The sequence below is a fragment of the Myxocyprinus asiaticus genome, chromosome 11 (assembly GCF_019703515.2).
Source record: "Myxocyprinus asiaticus isolate MX2 ecotype Aquarium Trade chromosome 11, UBuf_Myxa_2, whole genome shotgun sequence".
NCBI classification, from domain to species: Eukaryota; Metazoa; Chordata; class Actinopteri; order Cypriniformes; family Catostomidae; genus Myxocyprinus; species Myxocyprinus asiaticus.
This window is the reverse complement of record NC_059354.1, coordinates 23,941,327-23,966,330: the sequence shown is the minus strand read 5'-3', so window position 1 is coordinate 23,966,330 and position 25,004 is coordinate 23,941,327. Positions and strand designations below refer to the sequence as shown.

Sequence of the window (25,004 nt, the reverse complement as noted above, 5' to 3'; positions counted from 1 at the left end):
TTAAATAATTATTTTTTTGCAAATTTGTATTGTTTCTATGAACAGACTTGACAATGAAATGTTTTTAGTATTTTTTGAAAAATGGTTGTTGAGGAAGCATTTTGCATTAATCATTTGATGCAGGCTTTCTGCACCATGCAATGCCCTACATATCACAGATAGATTGTCTTTTGTTTACTCACATGTATTCTCTATGGGCAGAGTGAACTGCTGCAGCGTTGCTATAGCGCCATAGCACAATAATGGAGGAAAGAACATCTAACGTTGCATCAAACTGAAAAACAACAAGGATTCATTCCTTAGTGCTAAAGAGATGATAAACATCACATCATCCAATGATAGTCCTGTAGTAGTCCAATGATACATTAGTCTAAAGAAACATTCCAAGATTTGCTTTAAATAACTAAACATCGCCAATAAACTGTTAAATAAATATATAGCAAAATACACACTTCCTACATCTTTGCCGAAAGAAAGAATTCTGCAGTTTCATAAAAGGGGTCATTACATGAGGAATCAAATTTTCCTTGATATTTTGATCAAGAGGTCATTGTACTATAAAAACATACTGTGAGTTTCAGAACTAAAAGCTTCCTCTCCAGTCCAAAAAGAGCATTTATTGTTTCCAATCTGCAAAAATGAATAGTTTTGAAATCGGCTATTGTGACATCACAGTGTAGTGTCATTTGCATTGTCCCGCCTCCACAACATGGACATAATCATCATGGCCGGTGAGTTGACTGAGAGACTGGCTGGGATAGTGCAACACTGAAAGTGGTACTACTGTAACTTTAGTTTGCTTTTGAAAAGTATAAAGTTACAATATTTGTATATCCCCAGACGTTGTTGTGTTCTTGGTTGTGAAAGAACTGATCTCTTCATTGCCTTCTAAAGAATCCCACCACTAGGAATGAGTGGCTAGATCAAACGAACTTCTCATTCAAATGTTTGGATTTTTGGATTCATGGATGAAATTAATTCTTCTGAGAACCAAAGATTCAGGTTTTGCAAAGAAACTTGTATCAAAGTATGTAACAGTGGCAACAATTTTGGACACAGCAGTGATGCCGGTGAGTAACAAGTGTAATTCTAATGTTTTATCTGCCTGTGTTTATTTGATATGTAAGGAATTGTATATTCAGCCATTTTTATAGCAAAATAAAAGGTGTTTGCTTTTCAATGATGTTTGCCAATCATAACAGTGGACATGTCTTGAAGGTGAAGTGCACAGAAAACTGAATGTTTCAGAGGGAGGGCCAAAGACAGGATAGAAAAAGGTAATGTAATAATAAACTCAGCAAAAAAAGAAACGTCCTCTCACTTTCAACTGCTTTTATTTTCAGCAAACTTAACATGCGTAAATATTTGTATGAACACTAAGACATAAACTGAACAAGTTTCACAGACATGTGACTAACAGAAATGGAATAATGTGTCCCTGAACAAAGGGGGGGTCAAAATCAAAAGTAACAGTCAGTATCTGGTGTGGCCACCAGCTGCATTAAGTACTGCAGTGCATCTCCTCCTCATGGACTGCACCAGATTTGCCAGTTCTTACTGTGAGAAGTTACCCCACTCTTCCACCAAGGCATTTGCAAGTTCCCAGACATTTCTGGGGGGAATGGCCCTAGCCCTCACCTTCCAATCCAATAGGTCCCAGATGTGCTCAATGGGATTGAGATCCGGGCTCTTCGCTGGCCATGGCAGAACACTGATATTCCTGTCTTGCAGGAAATCACACACAGAACGAGCAGTATGGCTGGTGGCATTGTCATGCTGGAGGGACATGTCAGGATGAGCCTGCAGGAAGGGTACCACATGAGGAAGGAGGATGTCCTCCCTGTAATGCACAGCATTGAGATTGCCCGCAGTGACAACAAGCTCAGTCCGATGATGCTGTGACACACCGCCCCAGACCATGACAGACTCTCCACCTCCACATCGATCCCTCTCCAGAGTACTGGCCTCGGTGTAACGCTCATTCCTTCGATGATAAACGCGAGTCCGACCATCACCGTCACCATCACAGGTGTGATATTCGTATGTACCGATCCTGTGCAGGTTTTGTTACACGTGGTCTGCCACTGCGAGGATAATCAGCTGTTCTTCCTGTCTCCCTGTAGCGCTGTCTTAGGCGTCTCACAGTACGGACATTGCAATTTATTGCCCTGGCCACATCTGTAGTCCTCATGCCTCCATGCAGCATGCTTAATGCACATTCACGCAGATTAGCAGGGACCCTGGGCATCTTTCTTTTGGTGTTTTTCAGAGTCAGTAGAAAGGTCTCTTTTGTGTCCAAAGTTTTTATAACTGTGACCTTAATTGCCCACCGTCTGTAAGCTGATAGTGTCTTAACGACCATTCCACAGGTGCATGTTCATTAATTGTTTATATTTCATTGAACAAGCATGGAAAACATTGTTTAAACCCTTTACAATAAAGATCTGCAAAGTTATTTGGATTTTTACAAAATTATATTTAACATACAGTGTCCTGAAAAAGGGATGTTTCTTTTTTTCCTGAGTTTATAATATGACTGTTTTTTGTGCAAAAAAGTTTACTAACATTATAAGTGAATCTCAAGGAAGAAAAAAAAACATGACCCTTTTATGTACCTCTAAAAGGATCCCACATGCCACAGATTTACCCAAATGAATTAATTTCATGAGATTTCATGACAAATATATCGATAACAATAAAGATTACTTACAGCAAATCCAAATGCTGATGCACTGTGTCTCATGAAGGATACAGCTAAAGGAGAGCAAAACAAGAATAGGAAGAGAGAAAATGTAGCTATATTAATATAGCACTTTATAGCATTGACTAATGTACCTTCTGTTGGATTTTAGGTTGTTTGCTCTGTTTCTTTTTTTATTATTATTAGTATGAACTAGTTTTTGGCTACAAAACATTTAAATTTGATATTGTCATGTTTTTTGACATTGACAATACCATGGTATTCTCTGAAGTACCATGCAAATAACAAGGTATACGAATATAATCATTCAGTGCGATATTGTATCAAAGTACCATCTGTATTACCATGATACTACCATTGTATAATGGTAACAGCACAGTACTTTTTAGGGAAATAAATGAGTCACAAAATGTTTTTATCATGAGTTATGCAGAAAATGCATATCTCTAATTGTTTTTCTTCCACTAAAAAATCTCATTATTATACAGAAATCTTAAATGTGCTTTTAAGACCACATTCCTTTTTCTCAAAATTCTGAAATTCTCTATACATCCAGGTTCAAAATCACATTCCTTTTATAAACTGAATTGAAGAGAAATTGAACAGCGGAAAAACATAAAATTGAGCCTTTTTGACAGGCCAATTCAGCGATGGTCAGCAGAGGGCATCAGACAATGCTTCTGGAAAGATTAGAAAGGAATTGTTATTGTTGTGTTCAACAGAAGAAAGAAAGTCATACACATCTGGGATGGCATAAGGATGAGCAAATGATGAGAGAATTTTAATTTTTGGGTGAACTATTCCTTTAAAAAAACACTACCAGCTTCAGCTACTGGGGGCAGTAGTTAAAATTTCAGGAAGCACAGACCCACAGAGCAGCTGGCATCAGCTCTCAGATCTACCCCATCTGATGTTCATGTTCAAGTTCATGTTCCTAAATCTCCACAATTTTTAAACATTTCCCAAATTTGATGACAGGGGAGATGTGTATGACTTTCTTCTGATACACTCAAAAATTGTGACATAAAAAAAAAAAATATTCAAGTAAAAAAATATTTAATATGACTGAATATGGTTTTTACAGTGTAGAGAAAATCACTTCAATGTTCAGCTCTGAGCTGAAACCTATAGGATCCTATGTGTTCACCTGGAAGAATGACTACATTTTGTCTAAAATTCAGTACTACTCTTTATTAAGTTAATATAGAGTAACTTAGGGGGGGGCCTGGGTAGCTCAGCGAGTGTTGACACTGACTACCACCCCTGGAGTCGCGAGTTCGAATCCAGGGTGTGCTGAGTGACTCCAGCCAGGTCTCCTAAGCAACCAAATTGGCCTGTTTGCTAGGGAGGGTAGAGTCACATGGGGTAACCTCCTCCTGGTCGCAATTAGTGGTTCTTGCTCTCAATAGGGCGCGTGGTAAGTTGTGCATGGATCGCGGAGAGTAGCATCAGCCTCCACGTGCTGGGAGTCTCCTTGGTGTCATGCACAATGAGCCACATGATAAGATGAATGGATTGACGGTCTCAGAAGTGGAGGCAACTCAGACTAGGTGAGTAACCATGCCACCACGAGGACCTACTAAGTAGTGAGAATTGGGCATTCCAAATTGGGGAGAAAAGGGGATAAATAAATAAAACATACAAAAATATATAGAGTAACTTACATGTTATTTTGCTTTGCAACCAAAAATCGTTCCCAACGCAGCTAAAGCAGGATCAATTGGTGATGACAACAATGCACAGACTGTAAGCCTATCTGAAATGCCACTAACACAGACAAGCAGAGTGATACAAACAGTAAAGTGCTCCAGTGCTATTACTGAACTGTATATTAAATATCATTACTCAATTAGATAAGTGGTCCAGAACTAACAGTATAATGTGAATTGAAAAAGGCTCTGACAGAAATCTTTTGACAAAGCTCTCTGAATGTGGAGATGTTAGGCTCTCCACTTTACCAGCCGTGAGCTTAAATTTGTGAAGCTCTATTTGCTGCCCCCCTCTTGGGTCGAGAACCTCTCATTGTTCTATTGATCTCTAATTTTAAAGACAGACTCTAACACCATGTGTCATAGCAACAGAGGGGCTAGACACCACATGATATCTTCCACTGCTCTCCTCCCTCTGCCTCTTAGTCTTGAACCAATTTGACCAAAACAAAAAACCTGTTCTGGATCTATATGGAATGGAAACAAATGTAGGGATTTATTTTATTTATTTTTTTCTTGTTTTCCAGCAAAAAGTTGGACTGACGAAGGCAGTACGTTGCAGTTGTTACCTTAAAGTGATAGTTCACCCAAAAATGAAAATTCTCTAATTTACTCATTCCATCCCAAATGTGTATGACTTTCTTGAAGATTTTTTGTAAAATATTTCAGCTCTGTAGGTCCTCACAATGCAAGTGAATGGGTGCCAAAATTTTGACGCTCCAAATAGCACATAAACGCAGCAAAAATGTAATCCATATGATTCCAGTGTTTTAATCCATATCTCCAGAAGTGATATGATAGGTGTGGGAGAGAAACAGATTCATATTTAAGTAATTTTTTACTAGAAATTCTCCCTGCCCATTAGGGGGTGAAATGCATGAAGAATTTGAATCACCAAAAACACAAGAAGAAGAATATGAAAGTGAAAGTTAAAGTGGAGATTGACTGAGCAGGGAGGAGAATTTATAGTAAAAAAGGATTTAAATATTGATCTGTTTCTCACCCACACCTATCATATCGTTTCTGAAGACATTGATTTAACCACTGGAGTCGTATGGATTACTTTTATGCTGATTTATGTGATTTTTGGAGCTTAAAATTTTTGGCACCCATTCACTTACACTGTATGGACCAAAAGAGCCGAGAAATTCTTCTAAAAATCTTAATTTGAGTTCAGCAGATGAAAGAAAGTCATACACATCTGGGATGGCATGAGGGTGAGTTAATAATGAGAGAATTTTCATTTCTGGGTGAACTATCTCTCTATTGCTATTGGTTATTTCAGACATGTTAAACAATATATTTTTACCTTGAATAAAACCCAGTTAATTTAGATGTTACCACATTAAGCACATATTTTAGGCTAAAATATTTTCAGTGTAATATTAATTAACAGAATACCTGCTAAGTGCAAACATGCTAAATAATCCTAAAAGCCCTAAACGTGTGTAATTATTTGCTGATAAAATGTAAAAAGTACAGGTATCTGCAAAATAAATTGCATAAAAACTTTTTTTGCCTTTTTTTTCCAAATACTCTTCCCAGAATGCATATTGGTCTATATGTACAGTATATAAAACACTTTCAATAAAAATCTCTGCACACCATAGGCATGGATCTGTAGATCAAAGAATACAGCTTTATGTCAGAGTAGTTACAGTATAGGAAACATGCCTGAAGAAGTAGGTCAAAAAAAAGTGTAAATGTCTCTAGTCTCCCATATTAGTTCCAAATGAAGTATTAATATGTAAAACACAAAAGGAATTGTCATTCTCTGCTGTCTCTCATAAAGGCTCCAGTGGAGATTGGAGGTTGGCGCAGATAAATAGCAGCTTTGTCTCAGAGAAACTACTGCAAACTTAAAGTTAGGACTCAACACTGCAACAGAGACAAATATTCTTTAAAAACACACACAGCTCTGTTTCTGTCAAAGCTAAATGAGATGAGACTCACACCTGGGTGTTTGCTAACAAGACACAAGGCAACTAAAGCAGGAGAGGAAGAGAGAGAGTAAGATGGCAGGCACATCTATTCTGGTTCTCAGTTTACCTCTATCTCACTTTCAATTGCTCCCTGTCTCAGGTGTATGGTCAGGCTTGCTGTATTTAGTGAATATGACTAAGCTTAATTAGAAAACATCTGTCATTCTTTCTGCATTTTACATCTAATCAGGGACAAGAACAATTATCAGGTTAAAATAGCATTTTAACACTCACATTTTAAATTCATCTTTGCACTGAAAGTCTCTTTGTAATGAATGAGCAATGGTGGGAGAACCCCTCTCTCAGTGCTTGGGGCTGATAATGGCCACCACTCCTGATTTTCATCATACTAATCCCCGTCTTGAAAGAACTGAGCTGACTGGGGATGTCGTTCTCTTATAAGACTGTGTGTGCTGTGAATTTCAATGGAGGGTAGGGACATCAGTGAAATAGAAAGTGGATTTTTGTCCTACCTGCTTTCTAATTATTTGATTTCACAGAGAGAGTGGAATTGTTTTGCTTTGAAATGTCACCATCAAATATACATGTCAAAGCTTTTCTTTTTATTTCAGTTTGTGATTGACTTGACATGTCATGATGGGTAATATCATGATTCCTTTTTATAATGACTGAAGATTGTGCAGTGCAGCTAATTCTTTGCTTTGAGAAGAAAGGAAATAATCTGCCATCCATTTTCTGAATGTGGAAATATATTTAGAACGGACTGATTCATTTGTCACCCACTGTCTTACTTGTTCTTGTGCAATCTATTTGCAATCAATTTTAAAAGTACCACAGAAAGTTATATTTTGAAAGACTGTAGGCTGATTTACAATGCAACTGAACGCAAACTCTTCACAAAGTAGCCACGCTAAGGGACAGTAGCTATCACAACAATGCTCTTCCTCTGCTCTGCTGCAATATGTTGTCTTCAATAATTTACGTCCAACAGCGCAGGGACATTTACCAAATGCAGAGTAGAGTTTACTGCACTCTCAGCCCCAGTGCGGCTAACCAGCCTGATCTCACAGTGAAATCAGAAAGAGTAGGTCAACTTTTCTTTAGAAAAAAATTGGTATATGTTGAACGAAAATGAAAATGCTGCCCCCAGTAGCCAAAGCAGGAAATGTTGTAGGGCGTGTACGCACGGGTGATCTCCGTTTATGTCCAGGATAGGCTGCTAAAAGCTAGTTGTGAAGCAAGTTCTTTTTAGCTGTACAGGATGTAATACACTGAAGAGGAATGCATATTTTATGGACTCTACCCCCCAACCCAAACCTAAACCTTACCATTAGTGGAGTAAAATGAAATGTTAGGGGGGAAAGTGCAACCTCCAAATCACGCTCATCATTGATTATGCAAAAACGATTACCTCCTGGTTTCAACATGGATACGAACCTAGGTCTCTCACCCTGCTGATGCAACACGCTGCTAGTAGAGCTACTTGGAAAAGTAAAAACACTGAAACTGATGCAAAAATATCTGGTTGGAAATACCCCATGTCGGTGAGTTGGCATACTGTCGCTAATCCTAGAGTTCCAGAACTTTCGGAAACAGCATGCAGACTTCCCGTGTGATCGTGTTGGGCTAACCTCCCCTGTCATCAAATTTGGAAAATGTTTAAAAATTGTGGAGATTTAGGCCTCATAAGAAACATTAACATCAGATGGGGTAGATCTGAGAGCTGATGCCAGCTGCTCTGTGGGTCTGTGCTTCCTGAAATTGTAACTACTGCCCCCAGTGGCCGGAGCTGGTAGTGTTTTTAAAGGAATAGTTCACCCAAAAATGAAAATTCTCTCATCATTTGCTCAATCATGTGCCATCCCAGTTGTGTATGACTTTTTTTCTTCTGTTGAACACAAATGAAGATTTTTAGAAGAATATCTCAGCTCTGTAGATCCATACAATGAAGTGAATGGGTGGCAAAATTTTGAAGCTCCAAAAATCACACAAGTCAGCATATAAGTAATCCATAAGACTCCAGTGGTTAAATCAATATCTTCAGAAGCTATATTATAGGTGTGGGTGGGAAACAGATCACTTATACTGGGTAGGAGGAAGAATATCTAGGAAAAAATTACTTAAATATTGATCTGTGTAGCGAATTTGGTAGTATAAATGTACACGGGATGGGTTAAAGTGCCCACGTACCTCCACCATTATATGTAGCGAAATTCATCAAATAACTAATTTAGATCTTTGCACACATTCGATCACCAATATATGTAGGGAAACTGTATGTGTGAGCTAGGAATTAATTTAAACTGTTCTTATTCTACATTATTATATAAGGAAATGTATAATGGAATTAGTTGCGTTCGACAACCATTATAAATTAGATAAATGACAAATAACTAGATTATTTGTCTGGATAAAATTCTCCACAATTAAAAATGTAATACAACATCTTGTTGTATCCGCTCACAATTTCTACTGTCAGGAATTAGCTTTAATAAGGGAATTATGGTTAATTCACTTATTGGAGTAATATTATTCTCATGGTTTATTGAAAACAATATTACACATATTTAGGTATAGCTTTGAAGCAAAATCTTTTAAAAACAGGGATGAGATTATTTATCAAAATATACTACAGTCAAATTATCTTTAAATTCAGACAAACTTTATTGCTATTCTAAACATAAAACTAATCTAACACATACAACATGAAACAGGTTGGTGAGTAGTGACAGAATGTGAAATAAATGTTCAATACATAGAGTCTGTTGACAATGCCTTAAGAACCATCTATCCTTCTTTGAGTCTACATAGATTTGCAATCGGATTACCCAAAGTATTTAACTAATACACCAGCACTTTGAGCAAAATTCTGGAGATGTACTTGTGTGTCGTTGTATTTCCTTGTGTTGCTTGGTTCTTTGGCGTTTGAAGAAAGTTCGTTTTGTCGATGTCTTGGACTCTGATATGATCGCTGATAGTTTGTTGTCTGGACGAAGCGAGGCCTTCTGCAAGGAGGACTCGTGACTCCCGTTGGGTGTCTGAACCGTAGAACAGAGAGTGAGAGGCTTCCTCGGGACTCCGGGTCCCAAGTTTTCCTGAACTCTACATGGCACGGAGGATCTGGAGCTGAAGAGCTGCATTGAAAAGCAAGAGACGAGTAGAGAAGAAGCAGCGAAGAAGTAAGAGAGCGTGTTCTTCCTGTTTAGGAACTTTTGAACTGAAATTGGCCGCACCCCAAAGGCGTCCTGAGCCAATCAGAAGTGACTTTTCAGAGTCACATGGTCGACTGGTCTGTCCTCTTCACAGCTGATTTATCCTTTGTGTGGTAGATTCCCGCTCAAAATAGTGAATGTTTAATCATGAACTTTTATATCTTGAAAACGTTGCAAGAGACATGACATTCATTGTCATCAACATTCTCTATGTAAACAAGCAAGCATTTACATACTAATTGTGACATACTTTCATGGGTATTACACGTGTAAGTAACAAAACATGAAAATCCCTGATTACCAATCATACTGGTTAATTCATTGGTTTTACAACATGGATAAAACATTACACGTTATGAGAAACCTGATTGTCAGGGTATATTATCAGGTTAGTTATCATTCTTAGTAGAATGAGATGAATAATACAAGATTAACGATTATACTTATTGATTTGTTAGTTAGAAGTGATTACAAATCACTACACATATTTTAAAAGGTACATCAGGCTATAATCATAAATTTGTCAGTTATGAAAGTGTAGGGCTTTACTGGTTGTTTAGATCAGTGTTACTATCAGAAATAATTGGTAATTATTTCTGTAGTTATTAATCAATATTTAAATTAATTAATTGGATCTAACTCATTAAAACCTCATATGGGACTCCAGTAAATGTAGTGTGCTACGTTTAGGAGCAAGTTTGGTTATTAGCAATAATTAATAATTATCAAAGATAATTATTAATTACAAAAATCAATAGAACATTGATGAGAATCAATGTTAGCTTTTTTTTAATCCTTTAAAATCAACAATTATCAAAGATAATCGTTAATTGTTAACATCGATGAAACATTAATTACAATTAACACTAGCTTATTGATCATTCAAATTCAATCAAAGATAATTATCAATTATCAAAAATCAATAGAATATTAATAAAGATTAACATTGACGGGGCACCACCCTGAAATCAGGGACTAATAACCGAATATTAAAACAGTCTCAATATTAGATTGTTTTCTTAGGAAAATCGACATCCAAAGAATATCGATTTTCAGGAAAAAAAACAATGAATGAAGGTTTGAATCCGAGCACTGACATCCCGTCAGCATGACACAGGCGTATGCAAAACAAACCAAAACACTTCTCTTTGTAATATAAACAAAGTTTATTTATGCAGTAATATCAATTAATAATTAATACAATGCAGTCAATAAACGTCCGACTTACAACTACAAACTAAACAGTGATATGATTAGATATGGAAATAAAAATAATCCTATAACACATAAGGTGTGTGTGTGACGGTGTGTGTGTGTGTGTCAGTGTGGTTAGTGAGAGAGAGAGAGAGAGAGAGAGAGAGAGAGAGAGAGAGAGAGAGATTAAGTGACAGCCCAAAAGCTGATTTCGCGATAGCTGGAGATAAAGCAGCCGTGTTCATCACTCAGAGACGCGGTTTTACGAGCGGGGCTCTTAAAAGTCCCTTGTTATTTGACTCTTTAATGGATGAACTCAGTTGCTGTCTCACCCGCGATGGCGAAAATGCACAACAGTCCAATTTGGTTGGACCACAATACAGCAAAACAAATTCATGATAATTAATACCCTGAGTATTAATAATTAGCGGACATGGCGGTCCGTAAACTGTACAAGCAAAATCCTTGAAACACAAGAATAACACACTATAATATTCTATCTCTGCCCAGACGTAACCTCTTACTTGAATCGCATGAGGACACAGGTAGAATGTGTTTTCCTCCGTCATTTAACTTTGACCCGGTTCCTTGAGGCTCGGGTGATGACGGGAGCCGTTTCCTCGCGCTGTCGGTGGGCGGTACGGCTGTTGATTCTCGGCGGGCTGGCGGAGAACTCAGAAATGTCGACTTGATTGAAGATGGAAGAGAAATCTTTAATCTCTTCACTTCTGTAGGCCAACGGATGGAGATGCGAATTGCTCGGCGGTCTCCTTCGGATCCGTTAGAGTGTTCGGTTGAACAGAGTAATCTCAACTCGTCCAGCGAGATGGAGATTGTATGGCTACAGTTTCAAGTCGGACATTACTTCCTTAAGCCACGAGGTTGCACCGGAGAGCAGCAAAAAGCTACGTCCGTATTCGGTGAACTAAGTCGCTGGAAGCAACTTTGGAAGCATTTCAGAATTATTTGAAGTCCTGATGATGTCATGTTTGAGGGACGTTCTGTGGTGTGCCTCATCCAATAGGAGTTGAGAGCTCGATCCTTTAGAGGGCAAGGCTTCATGAATCTGTAGTCTGTTTTGGACTCCCTTTGTTTGATTTTGACGCGATTTTTATAAGTAAAATTTACGACTTAGAAGGAGGGGGCTTGAGGAATGTTTTTTATGACTGTTAGGCCTGCCTTTGTCTTCTATCTGAATACATGAGGCCCAACAAAAGTAATCACAGGTCAAAGTAATTTTCAGAATTATCTAGCAAGGCTAGGTGTGGTGTACATTGTAGGTTTAAATGCATTCTGTACATTTAAGAGGGTTAACTCAGTGAAGGTACAACGTTCATGGATTACTTCACGAGTCTCCGTTTCCTGATATGGCCGCGGATTTATGCATTTAAGGTCACAAGGTCTTACTTGGCCATTTGGTCTTACAGAGGGTTTAAGTTTGTGGAACAAAGAAGGGTTGTCCATATGGGTTAGCGCTGTCATTACAAACCCTAGTTTGAGATTAAGCAGGAATGGTGGAGACGGTCTCCTTCAGCAATTTAGGTGCCATGGATTACTTTCATAACTGACAAATTAATGATTATAGCCTGATGTACCTTTTAAAATATGTGTAGTGATTTGTAATCACTTCTAACTAACAAATCAATAAGTATAATCGTTAATCTTGTATTATTCATCTCATTCTACTAAGAATGATAACTAACCTGATAATATACCCTGACAATCAGGTTTCTCATAACATATAATGTTTATCCATGTTGTAAAACCAATGAATTAACCAGTATGATTGGTAATCAGGGATTTTCATGTTTTGTTACTTACACGTGTAATAACCATGAAAGTATGTCACAGTTAGTATGTAAATGCTTGCTTGTTTACATAGAGAATGTTGATGACAATGAATGTCATGTCTCTTGCAACGTTTTCAAGATATAAAAGTTCATGATTAAACATTCACTATTTTGAGCGGGAATCTACCACACAAAGAATTGTAAATCAGCTGTGAAGAGGACAGACCAGTCGACCATGTGACTCTGAAAAGCCACTTCTTATTGGCTCAGGATGCCTTTGGGGCCAATTTCAGTTCAAAAGTTCCTAAACAGGAAGAACACGCTCTCGTACTTTCTTCGCTGCTTCTTCTCTACTCGTCTCTTGCTTTTCACTGCAGCTCTTCAGCTCCAGATCCTCCGTGCCATGTAGAGTTCAGGAAAACTCGGGACCCGGAGTCCCGAGGAAGCCTCTCACTCTCTGCTCTACGGTTCAGACACCCAACGGGAGTCGCTAGTCCTCCTTGCAGAAGGCCTCGCTTCATCCAGACAAAAAACTATCAGCGATCATAACAGAGTCCAAGACATCAACGAAACAAACTTTCTTCAAACGCCAAAGAACCAAGCAACACAAGGAAATACAACGACACACAAGTACATCTCCAGAATTTTGCTCAAAGTGCTGGTGTATTAGTTAAATACTTTGGGTAATCCGATTGCAAATCTATGTAGACTCAAAGAAGGATAGATGGTTCTAAAGGCATTGTCAACAGACTCTATGTATTGAACATTTATTTCACATTCTGTCACTACTCACCAACCTGTTTCATGTTGTATGTGTTAGATTAGTTTTATGTTTAGAATAGCAATAAAGTTTGTCTGAATTTAAAGATAATTTGACTGTGGTATATTTTTAAAAATAATCTCATCCCTGTTTTTAAATTTTTTTTGCTTCAAAGCTATACCTAAATATGTGTAATATTGTTTTCAATAAGCCATGAGAATAATATTACTTCAATAAGTGAATTAATCATAATTCCCTTATTAAAGCTAATTCCTTACAATAGAAATTGTGAGCGGATACAATGAGATGTTATATTACGATTTTAATGGTGGAGAATTTTATTCAGACAAATAATCTAGTTATTTGTTATTTATCGAATTTATAATTGTTGTCGAATGCGACTAATTCATTATACATTTCCTTACATAATAATGTAGGATAAGGACAGTTTAATTTAATTCCTAGTTCACATATACTAAATTTCCTTACATATAATGATGGGGGTACGTGGGCATTTTAACCAATCCCGTGTACATTTATACTACCAAAATTCCTACATATATTGATGGTCGAATGCAGGCAAAGATCTAAATTAGTTATTTGATGTAATTCGCTACATCTGTTTCTCACCCACACCTATCATATCACTTCTGAATATATGGATTAAAACACTGGAGTCGTATGGATTACTTTTATGATGCCTTTATGTGCTTTTTGGAGTGTCAACATTTTGGCACCCATTCACTTGCATTGTATAGACCAAAAGAAAATTGAAATATTCTTCTAAAAATCATAATTTGTGTTCTGCATAAGAAAATAAGTATTACACACCTGGGATGGCATGAGGGTGAGTACATGATGAGAGAATTTTCATTTTTGGGTTAACTATCCCTTTAACAAATGGGCTCATATAAGCTCTAGTTTCCAGGTGAAGTTACCATAGAGTGGTGCCAAAAGCAAGTTGTATTTTTAGTTGTAAATGATGTAATACAGTCAATGGGATATTTTATCAACCATAGCCCCAAACCCAAACCCCAACCATAAACCAACCAAACCAAAGAGCAAAAATGCAACCTCTGAATCATGCTCCCCATTAATTATGTGAATGCAATTACTTCCTGGTTCACATGGGACCACAACCACAGATTGTCTCGCAACACCCTATCAGTGAAATCAGGGAAGTGATGTCACAGTTCAGTCACCATTGAAGGGCTTGGTAATGTGTGCATTCTTGTGGTGCTATCAGCAAATCAGAGTTGTCATGATGTCATTTTTTTGTGGCTCCAGAGTGACCAATCACATGGCATTCATTGTTCAGGTGATTAGCACGAAAACAATAGTGTCCAGAATTGAGCGTTCATAAGCAAAGATGGCAGAATTCAAATCCCAAATACTTCCTGAGGGATATGCACCAGCTAAGCAACTGCCAATAAGATGAATAGGAATGCTAAAAGATGGTTTTATTTAGACATTATAGACCTCCTTGGAATGAATAAAAAAGTTTAAAAGTCCACCTGGAGGAGCTGAAACCTTTGTGGTACTTGACCAGTGTTTGAACTAATCACTGATTTACGAAAACCCTGGTTCACCTGAAACTACAATATTAATACCCAACCATTGCATTTCATGGTCTGCAGTCGTTCTACTCACTGACCACAGAAGCCTCCACAGTATTACAATGAGTAAGCCAAATCAATTCCATTACTAATTTAATCCTAGGGGAACAGGAATACAGCATTTGCAAACAGCTTACAGTATTAGCAGGTTTACCCAGAAGCAATAAGTCACTTTGCTTGTCACCTACAGCACATCCATACAGTAGCTGTAAATTACACCATTATGGCTTTCAATGGAACATTTGTACTGCTAAGACCTTTTTTCAGCAAAATGAGGGCTGCCTGATTTGACTTCTGCCCACTGAAGGCAGACAAATGAGGAAATGAATGGCCATGAAAGAGGACAAAAAAACAGACTAAATGTAGTGAACCAGTTTATCAGTTACTTATTACCTCTGAGTGTTGAAATACTAACAGCGACTTGATATCTGGAAAACAACAGATATTCATAGAATAATTAAGCAACAGTATCTCATGGTAAAAATCCCTAGAGGAAGTATGACCATGTTTAGACCTGGTATTAAGATGCATTTTTGGTAATCCGAAAACATGTGGTGAGCGCTAAACACAGATCTAAACAGGGTCTAAAACGTTTTGTGATTGGATCTCAAAAACAACATACGGAGGTAGTGAAAAACGAATGTGACCACATCACATTTGAGGTATAAATGCTAATCCATCCTGAATGCATCCCACAACAGCAGTGAAGCACAACCCCTTACTGGTCAATTATACAAAACAAGACAGGAGTTAGTAACAAGCGGCTTTAAAAGGAAATAACCATCCGATCTGAAAGTTTAAAAAAATCGGATACATACACAACCACGAGAACTTCACGGATCTTCTTCAGTGTGTCTGATATCAACACAGATGAGAAGCATGAACATCTGAAGCTCATCTAATACAGGTACTTCACTAAAATAATGGATAATTCTGCTCGAAATGTTGCGTTTGTGCTTAGACTAAATTTCAGATACATCTGGGAGAACAGCACAATGTGTTTTTTATGACTTTGTTGCACTTAAATGTCATGCAGTAACCAGGGCCATAGCAAATGGGGTGAAAGGTGGTAACGATTTTAGGGGTCCACAGGTCAAGGGGGGCCCACAACAAATTTTAAACTGTATATTTTCATATGAAAGGGGGCCCATAATTCCTTGTTACCGCCCTGTAACTCACTGACATATAGCGATTGATGAATGCCGTCATGAAATGGAGATGTGGCCCTCATAATCCGAACACAAGTGGTCACAGAAGATGCATTTAAGTGTAAACAGCAATGTGTCTCACCTGAACACATGATCACCCAAGATCAGGGGTGAAACTACCCATTTCCGAGTGGGTAGTTTCGCGCCACATGTATCTGTCGAGCGGTGTGGGGGTTACTGTAGTCCCTTATAAGCATTGAGTGGGGGGAATGATTGCACCCCCTTTACATGGCGCCCCTATGTGTTGCATACCTTGCATATATGGTTTTTGCACCTCTGCCAGAGATGCATCTTAATACCTAGTGTTCACAACAATGTGACAATTTCTTCTAACATAGGGATAGTCTTTAAGTCGTTATGTAATCTAGGTTGATTTATTGAGGTTACGCTCACAGCACATGCAGCTCACGTCTGAGCTTGGCTTCCAGGGGCCCCTTGAGACTGGAGACGCCCAGCCAACATGGCTGGTCGAGCACATTTGCTTGGCTGGTGTTGCCCTGCTAGCAGGACAAGCACTGGACCTGCTTTCTGCTGCAGAACGCTATCACATTTATACTGATATAGCTTCAGTATGTATCAGAATGAGAGTATTTCTATGGCAGTTTAATGGTTTGTTCGATGTTTCAAGGCATTCAGATTTAATACTGTGTCTGTGAAACATGTGACAGGACTGTCAAGCCCACAGAAGCATCTGATCCCTCAGGCAATGCTCACTCTCATATTAACACCCCAATGGTCTTCTTTGGCTAACTGCTTAACTATATGAATTCTGCTGAAGTGAAAAGATTAATCAATGTCACACAGTAAATTGTTAAATAAAAATATGTTGATTATTTCTGGAGGAAAGAAAGCTGGTAAAATATTTATGTTTAAATTTTAAAGGAATATTTCACCCAAAAATGACAATTCTGTCATAATTTACTCCCCATTTCTGCCATGAAGTAAAAAATGAAGTAGGCAGACTAGGTTAATCTCAGTCACCATTCAGGTTTTTTTTTTTTTTTTTTTTTTTTTGGCATCTTTTTGCATCTTTTTGCTATACAATGTAAGTGAATGGTGACTATCAATCTGCCTAACATATTTTTTTGTAGATCATGGAAGAAAGAAAGTCATATGTGTTTGGAACAACATGAGTGTAAGTAAATAATGACAGAATTTTATTTTTGTATAAACTATCCCTTGAAATGGAAGTGTGTCTAAAATGCAATATGAGCAAATTATCTCCTTGACATTTCTAACTGACAAATAAACTGCCAGATACTGAATAAAATATAATATAACACTGTGTAACACGTTTTTTTTTGTTGTTGTTGTTGTTTTTTTTTTTGGTTTTTTTTGGTTCCTGGGTAGTCAGTGTTATTTCCTAATTGCTTATGCCTCAAAAGTATAGAAAATGGCTATTATTCCCCACAAACTTTGCTTTTGTGACCAGGAGAGTGATATTTTGAAATGTACCTATATCCAATGAGAAAACAGAATTTGTTCTTTTCGTTCACATAAAATATATGTTAATTTGGATTCATATGTTGTTTTTTCTGACTTTATGTGAACGGAAAGACACAAATTCGCCCGTTTTCTAATTGGAAATAGGTACATTTCAAAATATCACTGTCCTGGTCATAAAAGCAAAGTTTGTGGGGAATAATAGCCATTTTCTATACTTTTGAGGCATAAGCAATTAGGAAATAACACTTACTACCCAGGAACAAATATTGTGTTACATAGTGTAATCATTCGTTTTTTCTCTCCTACTGTTGAAATGCTGTTAGACTTCTCTGACTCATTCCCCATTTTCTTATTCCACCCCTAAAATCCCCTAAGCATTTTTGGACAGAGACTTGCAGAGTGCCATGAGAGAAACAGATATGGAGGATGGCAAATCTTTCTGATATAATCTTTTACACTAAAGATTTCTGTTCAGACTACTACTTCTACAACTTCAGTTTCTACTTTGTTGATATAGTGACTTCATATTACTCAAAAGCCTATTAGACTGTGCCATGGTGGAAACTGTAATTTCATCACTAAATATTAAATTACATTGAAATATATTTAAAAATAAATCTTAAAATATTGTGGCTTGAAATTTATTTTACTGAATTTCAATGGCTTAAATGCACTCTCACATACACTCATGCTGAAGCTAATGATCATATTTTGATGCTTTTTTTCACTCTAAATTAGTACTGCCTTTAGACTGAGGCACAGGCTGAAAGCTGACCTGATGTGCTGACATGTTTTAGGAACATCTGCCTGGCTGCTCTGAGCATTTACACATGCCTTGTTCCATGGCGACAGGTTACCAGAGGAGCAGCTGTTCATGTACATGTTCTAACATAAGCAGGACAAGAATTTAGGTGAAATAGACTGTAATGTCCTGGTGCTAAATATGGTGTGCTTTCATGCATCTTGAAAGCACCATTGCTTTTTATAGGGTACCAAGATTAGTGCTGAAATATCTTCATGTCTTGTTCTTAATCACTTTTTAATCTGTATACAGTTTGCTGCTTTATGTATAGCATCACATCCTTTTTAATCAATATCCCACTAGAAAGAGCGCTGTTGTACTGTATATCAGCACAGCTGTGATTCGGCCGTGAGTGTGATTTTGCTTTTATACAACAGTACTCTAAACAAGATGTTGATGTGAAGTAATTTTTGAATGATTTACAATCTACACACATTATTGCCAGTTATTTGTCTATTTGTAGTCTATTTTTGCTCTGCTAACAGAAATAGTTCCAAACAAAGTTAAAGCAGAATGAACCATTGCATGTCACTGAGCAACACACAGGCTGGCAGCAGTGGTGTAACTAAAGGCAGTGCAGGGTGTGTAGCCACACTGGGGCTCGGGGAGTGAGGGAGGCCGAAATGGTACAATAGAAACAACTGCGAGCCTGGCAGATGACCCCGCCCCGTTAAAAGCCCACCTAAGTATCAAAGAGAATACTATTTAAAAACATACATTGTATTAGTTAAGGCACTTGCAATGTATAAACTGTGTAAAAAAATGTTCTCTTGACAACCGAAAGCTTGGTTGAACTTGATATAAGGTTTCTGTCAGCAAAGACACCTGGGAATAAAGTTAGGCTGCAGTGAATTTATCTTCTCTGTCTTATGGCACAGTGTGAGAGGATATAATCCATTACACTGTGAAACTAATAGCTTAGTGGTGCATGTCAGGACGGGGTTAATAAAGGCAGTGCCAGTGTAAAGATACAGCATTCAAAGAACACCTAACAACCTCTCAGTGAAGTTGCTCTAATGGGCGATATCATATATCACACAGGCCTATACAATTTTCATATAACCCTTAATGAACCGTGCTGCGTATCTCTGGAAAAATGGGCCTCAGTTGTCAGTTTAAATAAACAATGCTAAATTTGGATCCATTGTTGCCATAAATAATGTGGAATTAGTATCATGAAATATTCGTAATGATATTGAAATTAAATATGACAGAGACAATGGTAATGTTAAAAAGCATTGTGACTGCTGCTGTTATACAGCATCACACATTTCATCAGTTCACTATAAGGTTGAATTGACAAACTAATTTTATTAAATAAGTTTATTGAGAAAATTGAGATGCTTTAATGTTGAAAAGGACATTTTAGGAGTTGTGTACAAATCACTGATTGAATCTGTACTCACTTTTAACATTGTATCTTGGTTTAACTATTTAACTGTCAAAAACAAGAAAGAACTGTAAAGAATTATAAAGCTAGCTGGTAAAATTATTGGAAAGCAACACATACCACTCTCTGATCTTTACATTATGGTAGTCAAAAGGAAAGCTTCTGCTATTACATTGGACATTTTCCACACCTTTCATGATTCGTTTCAGGTACTTCCATCCGGCATACAATATAAGGTACCTCTAGTGAAAAAGGCTAAATAAAGGAGACTTTTATCCCTACTGCAACTGAAATTTTAAATAGGATCTTAAGATAAATGTAATTTAACAGGTCTCCTACAACAGTTGTGGGTTTATTTATTTATTTATTTATATTATTTATGTTTGTCTTGTTTGTTGTATTGTACACCCATGGGGATGGACAATAAAGATTTTTGAATTGAATTAATGAATAATTATCTGCTCTCACTTTCAGTATTCTTTTAGTATAAAGCAACACAGGTCCACATTTGAAGAGCTTAAAGGAACTGTTCACCAAAACATTCTGTCATTATTTACTCGAGGAGGCGAGAACCGGCTTAACAATATATATAATAGTTTAATGATTAACTTAAACAAAAAGACAAACACAAACACATGCCGGGCAGCTGCCCATAGTTCTCTCTCTGCCGCCTCCGGTCGCCTTTATCCCTCTCGGGCTTGATCAGCCTGATTAGGGGCCGGGTGTGCAACATCCCGCCCTCCACCCTGCCACATCCATGCAATAGCAGTTGATAGTGACTCACTTCATAGCTTATTAAATCATCCAAAAGTGTCATAAAAGTAGTCCATACAACTCATCCTTCATATTCCAAATGCCGTTATAACAAATCTACCCATCCTTCCTGTCTGTCTATTCAGTTAGTTATAGATTTAAAATGCATTTAGTGTTGTGTCTCCAGATAAAATGCCAGCCAGATAAAAATGTAGCTATTATGAGAAAGGTGACATTGAACAAAACAAATAATAATTTGCAGAAACTCCAAACATGAACATTGAAGTGCTCCTTATTACCACAGAAATATCATATCAGGCAGGTAGCAAGATAAAAATAAATACATTCTAATAATGTTATTGTTGACTATTGAAATGATCATAGACAACATATCTTAAACAAAGTCCAGTACAGTATATGTGCATTTATGGTTTGTCACATTCTCACAGAAGTTGAAGAATTATACAAAACTTAAAGATACAGTAAATGTGAGACTTTCTACAAAATAATTTAATATTCCTAACAGATTTTAAATTATATATAAACATTTAGATTTGGAAGTTCTGGGGTAGCAACAAATTATTTGAAATTGTACAAAATATATAATCTAAAATTCCCTGCCAACATGATCGACACATACAATTTAAATGAAAGATGCTATAGCAACATAAAAAACATATCTGCCAGGAATAACGGTAGTGTTTCAGCGCCTTATTGTAAAATCTCTGCTGAGTAGAGGCACCAAACCGCTTTCCATGACAGTGACTGATGAAACCAAATATAAAACTTGACGCTCTTTTGCTGAAGGAAGCATTACTGATGCTGAAAAGATATGCTTGTAAAAACTAATTGAGTGGAACTAATAAGACATGGGATTATTTGTGAATCTTGCCTAACACTCAAATAACATCTTTAAGGAGGAATTTTTAAATAGAGTGTAGATTTACAGTAAGTAGCTCAGCATGATTTCAGAGAAAATTTCTCTTAAGTTCTCTGTTCCTTAAAGACCCCATGCAATCAAAATTGGAATTTTGAGTATTTTAGTCCATATTTGTTAGCACTGAAGCCATCCATATTAGTGTTCTCCTGAGCATTGATTAAAAACAAATAGACAAATTTAACATTTACTGTCTTTCTCTTCCAGGAAAATGGACCAAAAATATTGATGGCTCTTCTTGCACTCACTCATTTTGTCCAATCAAATGCTCTCTAGAATAAGAATGTCCCTCCCTCTAATACCAATTCTGACAAGCAATAGCAAGTAGCAAATTATGTTCTTGGCTTTGACTACAGGCAATTGGCTAATTTAATAACAGGGCCCTTTTGAGATGTCCCGCCCCTATTCCTGTTTCAATAGGAAATATGTGTGCTGCTCAAGCAATGTAATGGGTCTGTAATATTTGTTGAAATGTCTAATGGGGAATATTCTGACTTACACTGAATGGAAATGTGTAGAACAATCCTGCAGAAACTCTAGTCTCAATAAATCTCTGAGTTGGCAAATTAGACACACTGTCAAAACATTGTTTTTAATATTTCTTTATGATTTAAAGGAATAGTTCACCCAAAAATAAAAGGTCTGTCATCATTCATTCACCCTCATGTTGTTCCAAACCTGTATTACTCTTTTTCTTTTGTGAAACACAAAAGAATGTTAGCCTCAGTCACCATTCACTTTTAATGCATAATTTTTCGATACAATAAATGTGAATGGGGACTAAGGCTGTAATTCAGCCAAATAACATCTCCTTTTGTGTTCCACGAAAGAAAGTCATAAAGGTCTGGAACAAAGGTAAATGATGACAGAATTTTAATTTTTGGGTGAACTACACCTAAAAAATGTATTAGTATCTCATATTTCCCCAGATTTCCCTTGTCATGAAGTAACTGAAAACTGGAAGTATTCCGGTCTAACCACAAACATAGGGAAAACAAAGCTGGGTGTTCTTCTGCAAATCCAAAGACAGTCACAAGCCCAATACCACTGGCATCACGGGAGATCTTATGTCTGTTTAGTAAAGAAAAAAAAAATTGTGCTCAAAGTATGACACTGCAGTATTCAGTCACGGTTGAGCAGTAGAACAGTGACAGTAGTGACTTCTGCCACATGCCACATCATTATGTGTGACAAAACACAGTGAAAATATCAAACATGCTATTTGAGCTTGAGACAATCAGCCTTCCTGTGGATAGATAAGCTATAGAAAATGTTTGGTACAAAGTCAATACAACTGGTACAAAGTCACAGTCAATACTGACTTCAATACTGCATGTGCAGATAGTTCAGTGCCTCTGACAACACCGCAAGTATTGTTGTTATGTTAGATGTCCAACAACCATATGCTTTATCACTGAAGACAACTCTTGATAAACTCACTGTCTGCTGTGTATGGGCCAACTGCCAACTTCCTGTTCTCCCTTAAAAGGCAGACTATTAAATACAGATTACAAATAGACACGGATGACATAATGAAAGTGAGTGTATGTTTTAGGAGAGTGTAGTATGTGTCATTGTAGTTTTACAATGTAATGTGTGTGCTTTTAGGTGTAGCGTGGGTGTTTGTAGGGTGTTGACATGTAGATGAATTTGACTGCATAGAATAATTAAAGGCTTATATTACAAAACTAACATAGTCCTCAGAGAAGAGAATACACTCTTTTCGTGCTCTATATGACTGCACTATAAATTCTCCTCCCTGCACACTAGGTGGCGATATGCACGAAGAAAGCAAATCTCCAAAAACAAAAGAAGAAGAAAGTGAAAGTGGAGATTGATAGTAAAAAAGGACTTCGATATTGATCTCTCCAACACTTATCATATCGCTTTTGAAGACATGGTTTTAGCACTGGAGTCATATGGATTACTTTTATGCTGCATTTATGTGGTTTTGGCACTTCAAAATTTTGGTACCCATTCACTTGCATTGTGAGGACCAACAGAGCAGAGATATTCTTCTAAGAATCTTCATTTGTAAGAAAGTAATACACTTGGCATTTTTGGGTGAACTATCCCTTTATGGGATCTTAAATATCTGTAACAATGTAAACATATGCAAATATATTTATTTAGAATAAATATACATTAAATTATTTATTCGAATATTTTTGTAATGGATTTGTGTATTAAAATATATTTGTAACAGATTCATAAATATTTTCCGATACTAAAGCTGTAAATATGTAAAAATGTTTATGTTTTAGATGCTTTCAAAAAGTCCATATTGTACATTTTAACATCTAGCCAAACATACAAAAAAAATTACATTTAAATGCTACAAATATTAACATACAAATAGCTACATATAATAATGAGATCAGGCTGAATTTTCTGAATTTCCATTCATTTGTTCATATGTTCATTGCCTATATCAGCAAAGCATTATGACAGTTACTCAGCAGCACATCCTAAACTAAAGCACACAATAACTAACTAACAATATGATATAATATTTTCTTTAAAAGTATAAGGTACCAGTGCCAACAATTTTGACCGCTCACTGGCCACAGTGGCCAGTTCTAGCCTAAACTTGCTTTATGTGCCAAAAATTTACTGAAGTCTACCTCTGTCAGTTCTATTCAAAACTAGTAGTCCAACTTGATGTCTGCTACTGCCAGTTCAAGCCAAAACCATCTGAACACACGGAAGGTTGCCACAGATAAGCATCACCATGAACTTACTGAAGGCTGCCACTGCCAGGATCAGTGTTACTACTATGGAGATCCAGGATACCCACAGAGCTTTCTTCCTGTAACTCTGAGCTTCATGAGGCTTCAGGTGCATGCTACTCTCCAAGAGACCTGTCAGCAGAGTAAATAAAATACTGGTTAAAGGCCATTATACAATTAAATTAATTACACAAGGCGAACAAACAACATGGGCTGATTATTTACTCACTGAGCCATGACAGGCATTGAGTCCAGGGAGTGTAGATATATTGAAAAGCTTTATGCCAGAATAACAGAAATGAATCGTAAATGTCACAGGGGCAATAGCTCTGTTTAAATAGCTGAGCAAAATTATTTAAATAAGATTTAGTTGTCCCTAATAAAGTCATGCAGGATGTGATTTTATTTTATTTATTTATTTTATTTTTTTTGCAAGCAGCCTTGCCAGTGACTCAGTAGCAGGCTTATAGCAAAAAAAACATGGTCAGTTTGAGCAGAATTAGTGCCCATCTCAAGCACCGTTATATGTATTTTCTGTTTGTGACATGTTATGTTATAGTGCCTAGTAGATTACTACACCACAGGTCATAAATGTAGTCGCTGAGACTAATTATGAATGAGACTATGTGAATTGTTGGTCCACAGGGGCCATACAACCTGTTGGGTGTCTATTGTCTAGTGTGCAAGCAATGTTTATATTGTGTTGTGCTTGAGGTAAAATTCAAATAATATATGCCTGTGTCGTCTGTTCAAAATGAATGCAAGCCATGTCATCGTGACTGTGAGTAACTGTGTATCTTCCCTGGTTATACTC

At 37.1% G+C, this 25,004-nt stretch overlaps 1 protein-coding gene across 7 annotated transcripts in view; it reads right to left on the bottom strand.

The window, feature by feature from the left end:
- Nucleotides 1-25,004, bottom strand: part of LOC127447847 (transmembrane protein 163-like) — a 43,515-nt gene that overhangs the window by 15,863 nt on the left and 2,648 nt on the right. For all 7 annotated transcript variants that reach the window (XR_007898422.1, XR_007898425.1, XR_007898423.1 and 4 more), the window contains exons 2-4: nt 24,203-24,322; nt 2,711-2,754; nt 183-274 (exon numbers count right to left, since the gene is read on the bottom strand). Coding sequence is in view for 2 of the 7 variants with exons in the window: in XM_051709947.1 (XP_051565907.1) it covers nt 183-274; nt 2,711-2,754; nt 24,203-24,322 (256 nt within the window). In the remaining 5 variants the exon portion in view is untranslated. The remainder of the gene's footprint in view (nt 1-182; nt 275-2,710; nt 2,755-24,202; nt 24,323-25,004) is intronic.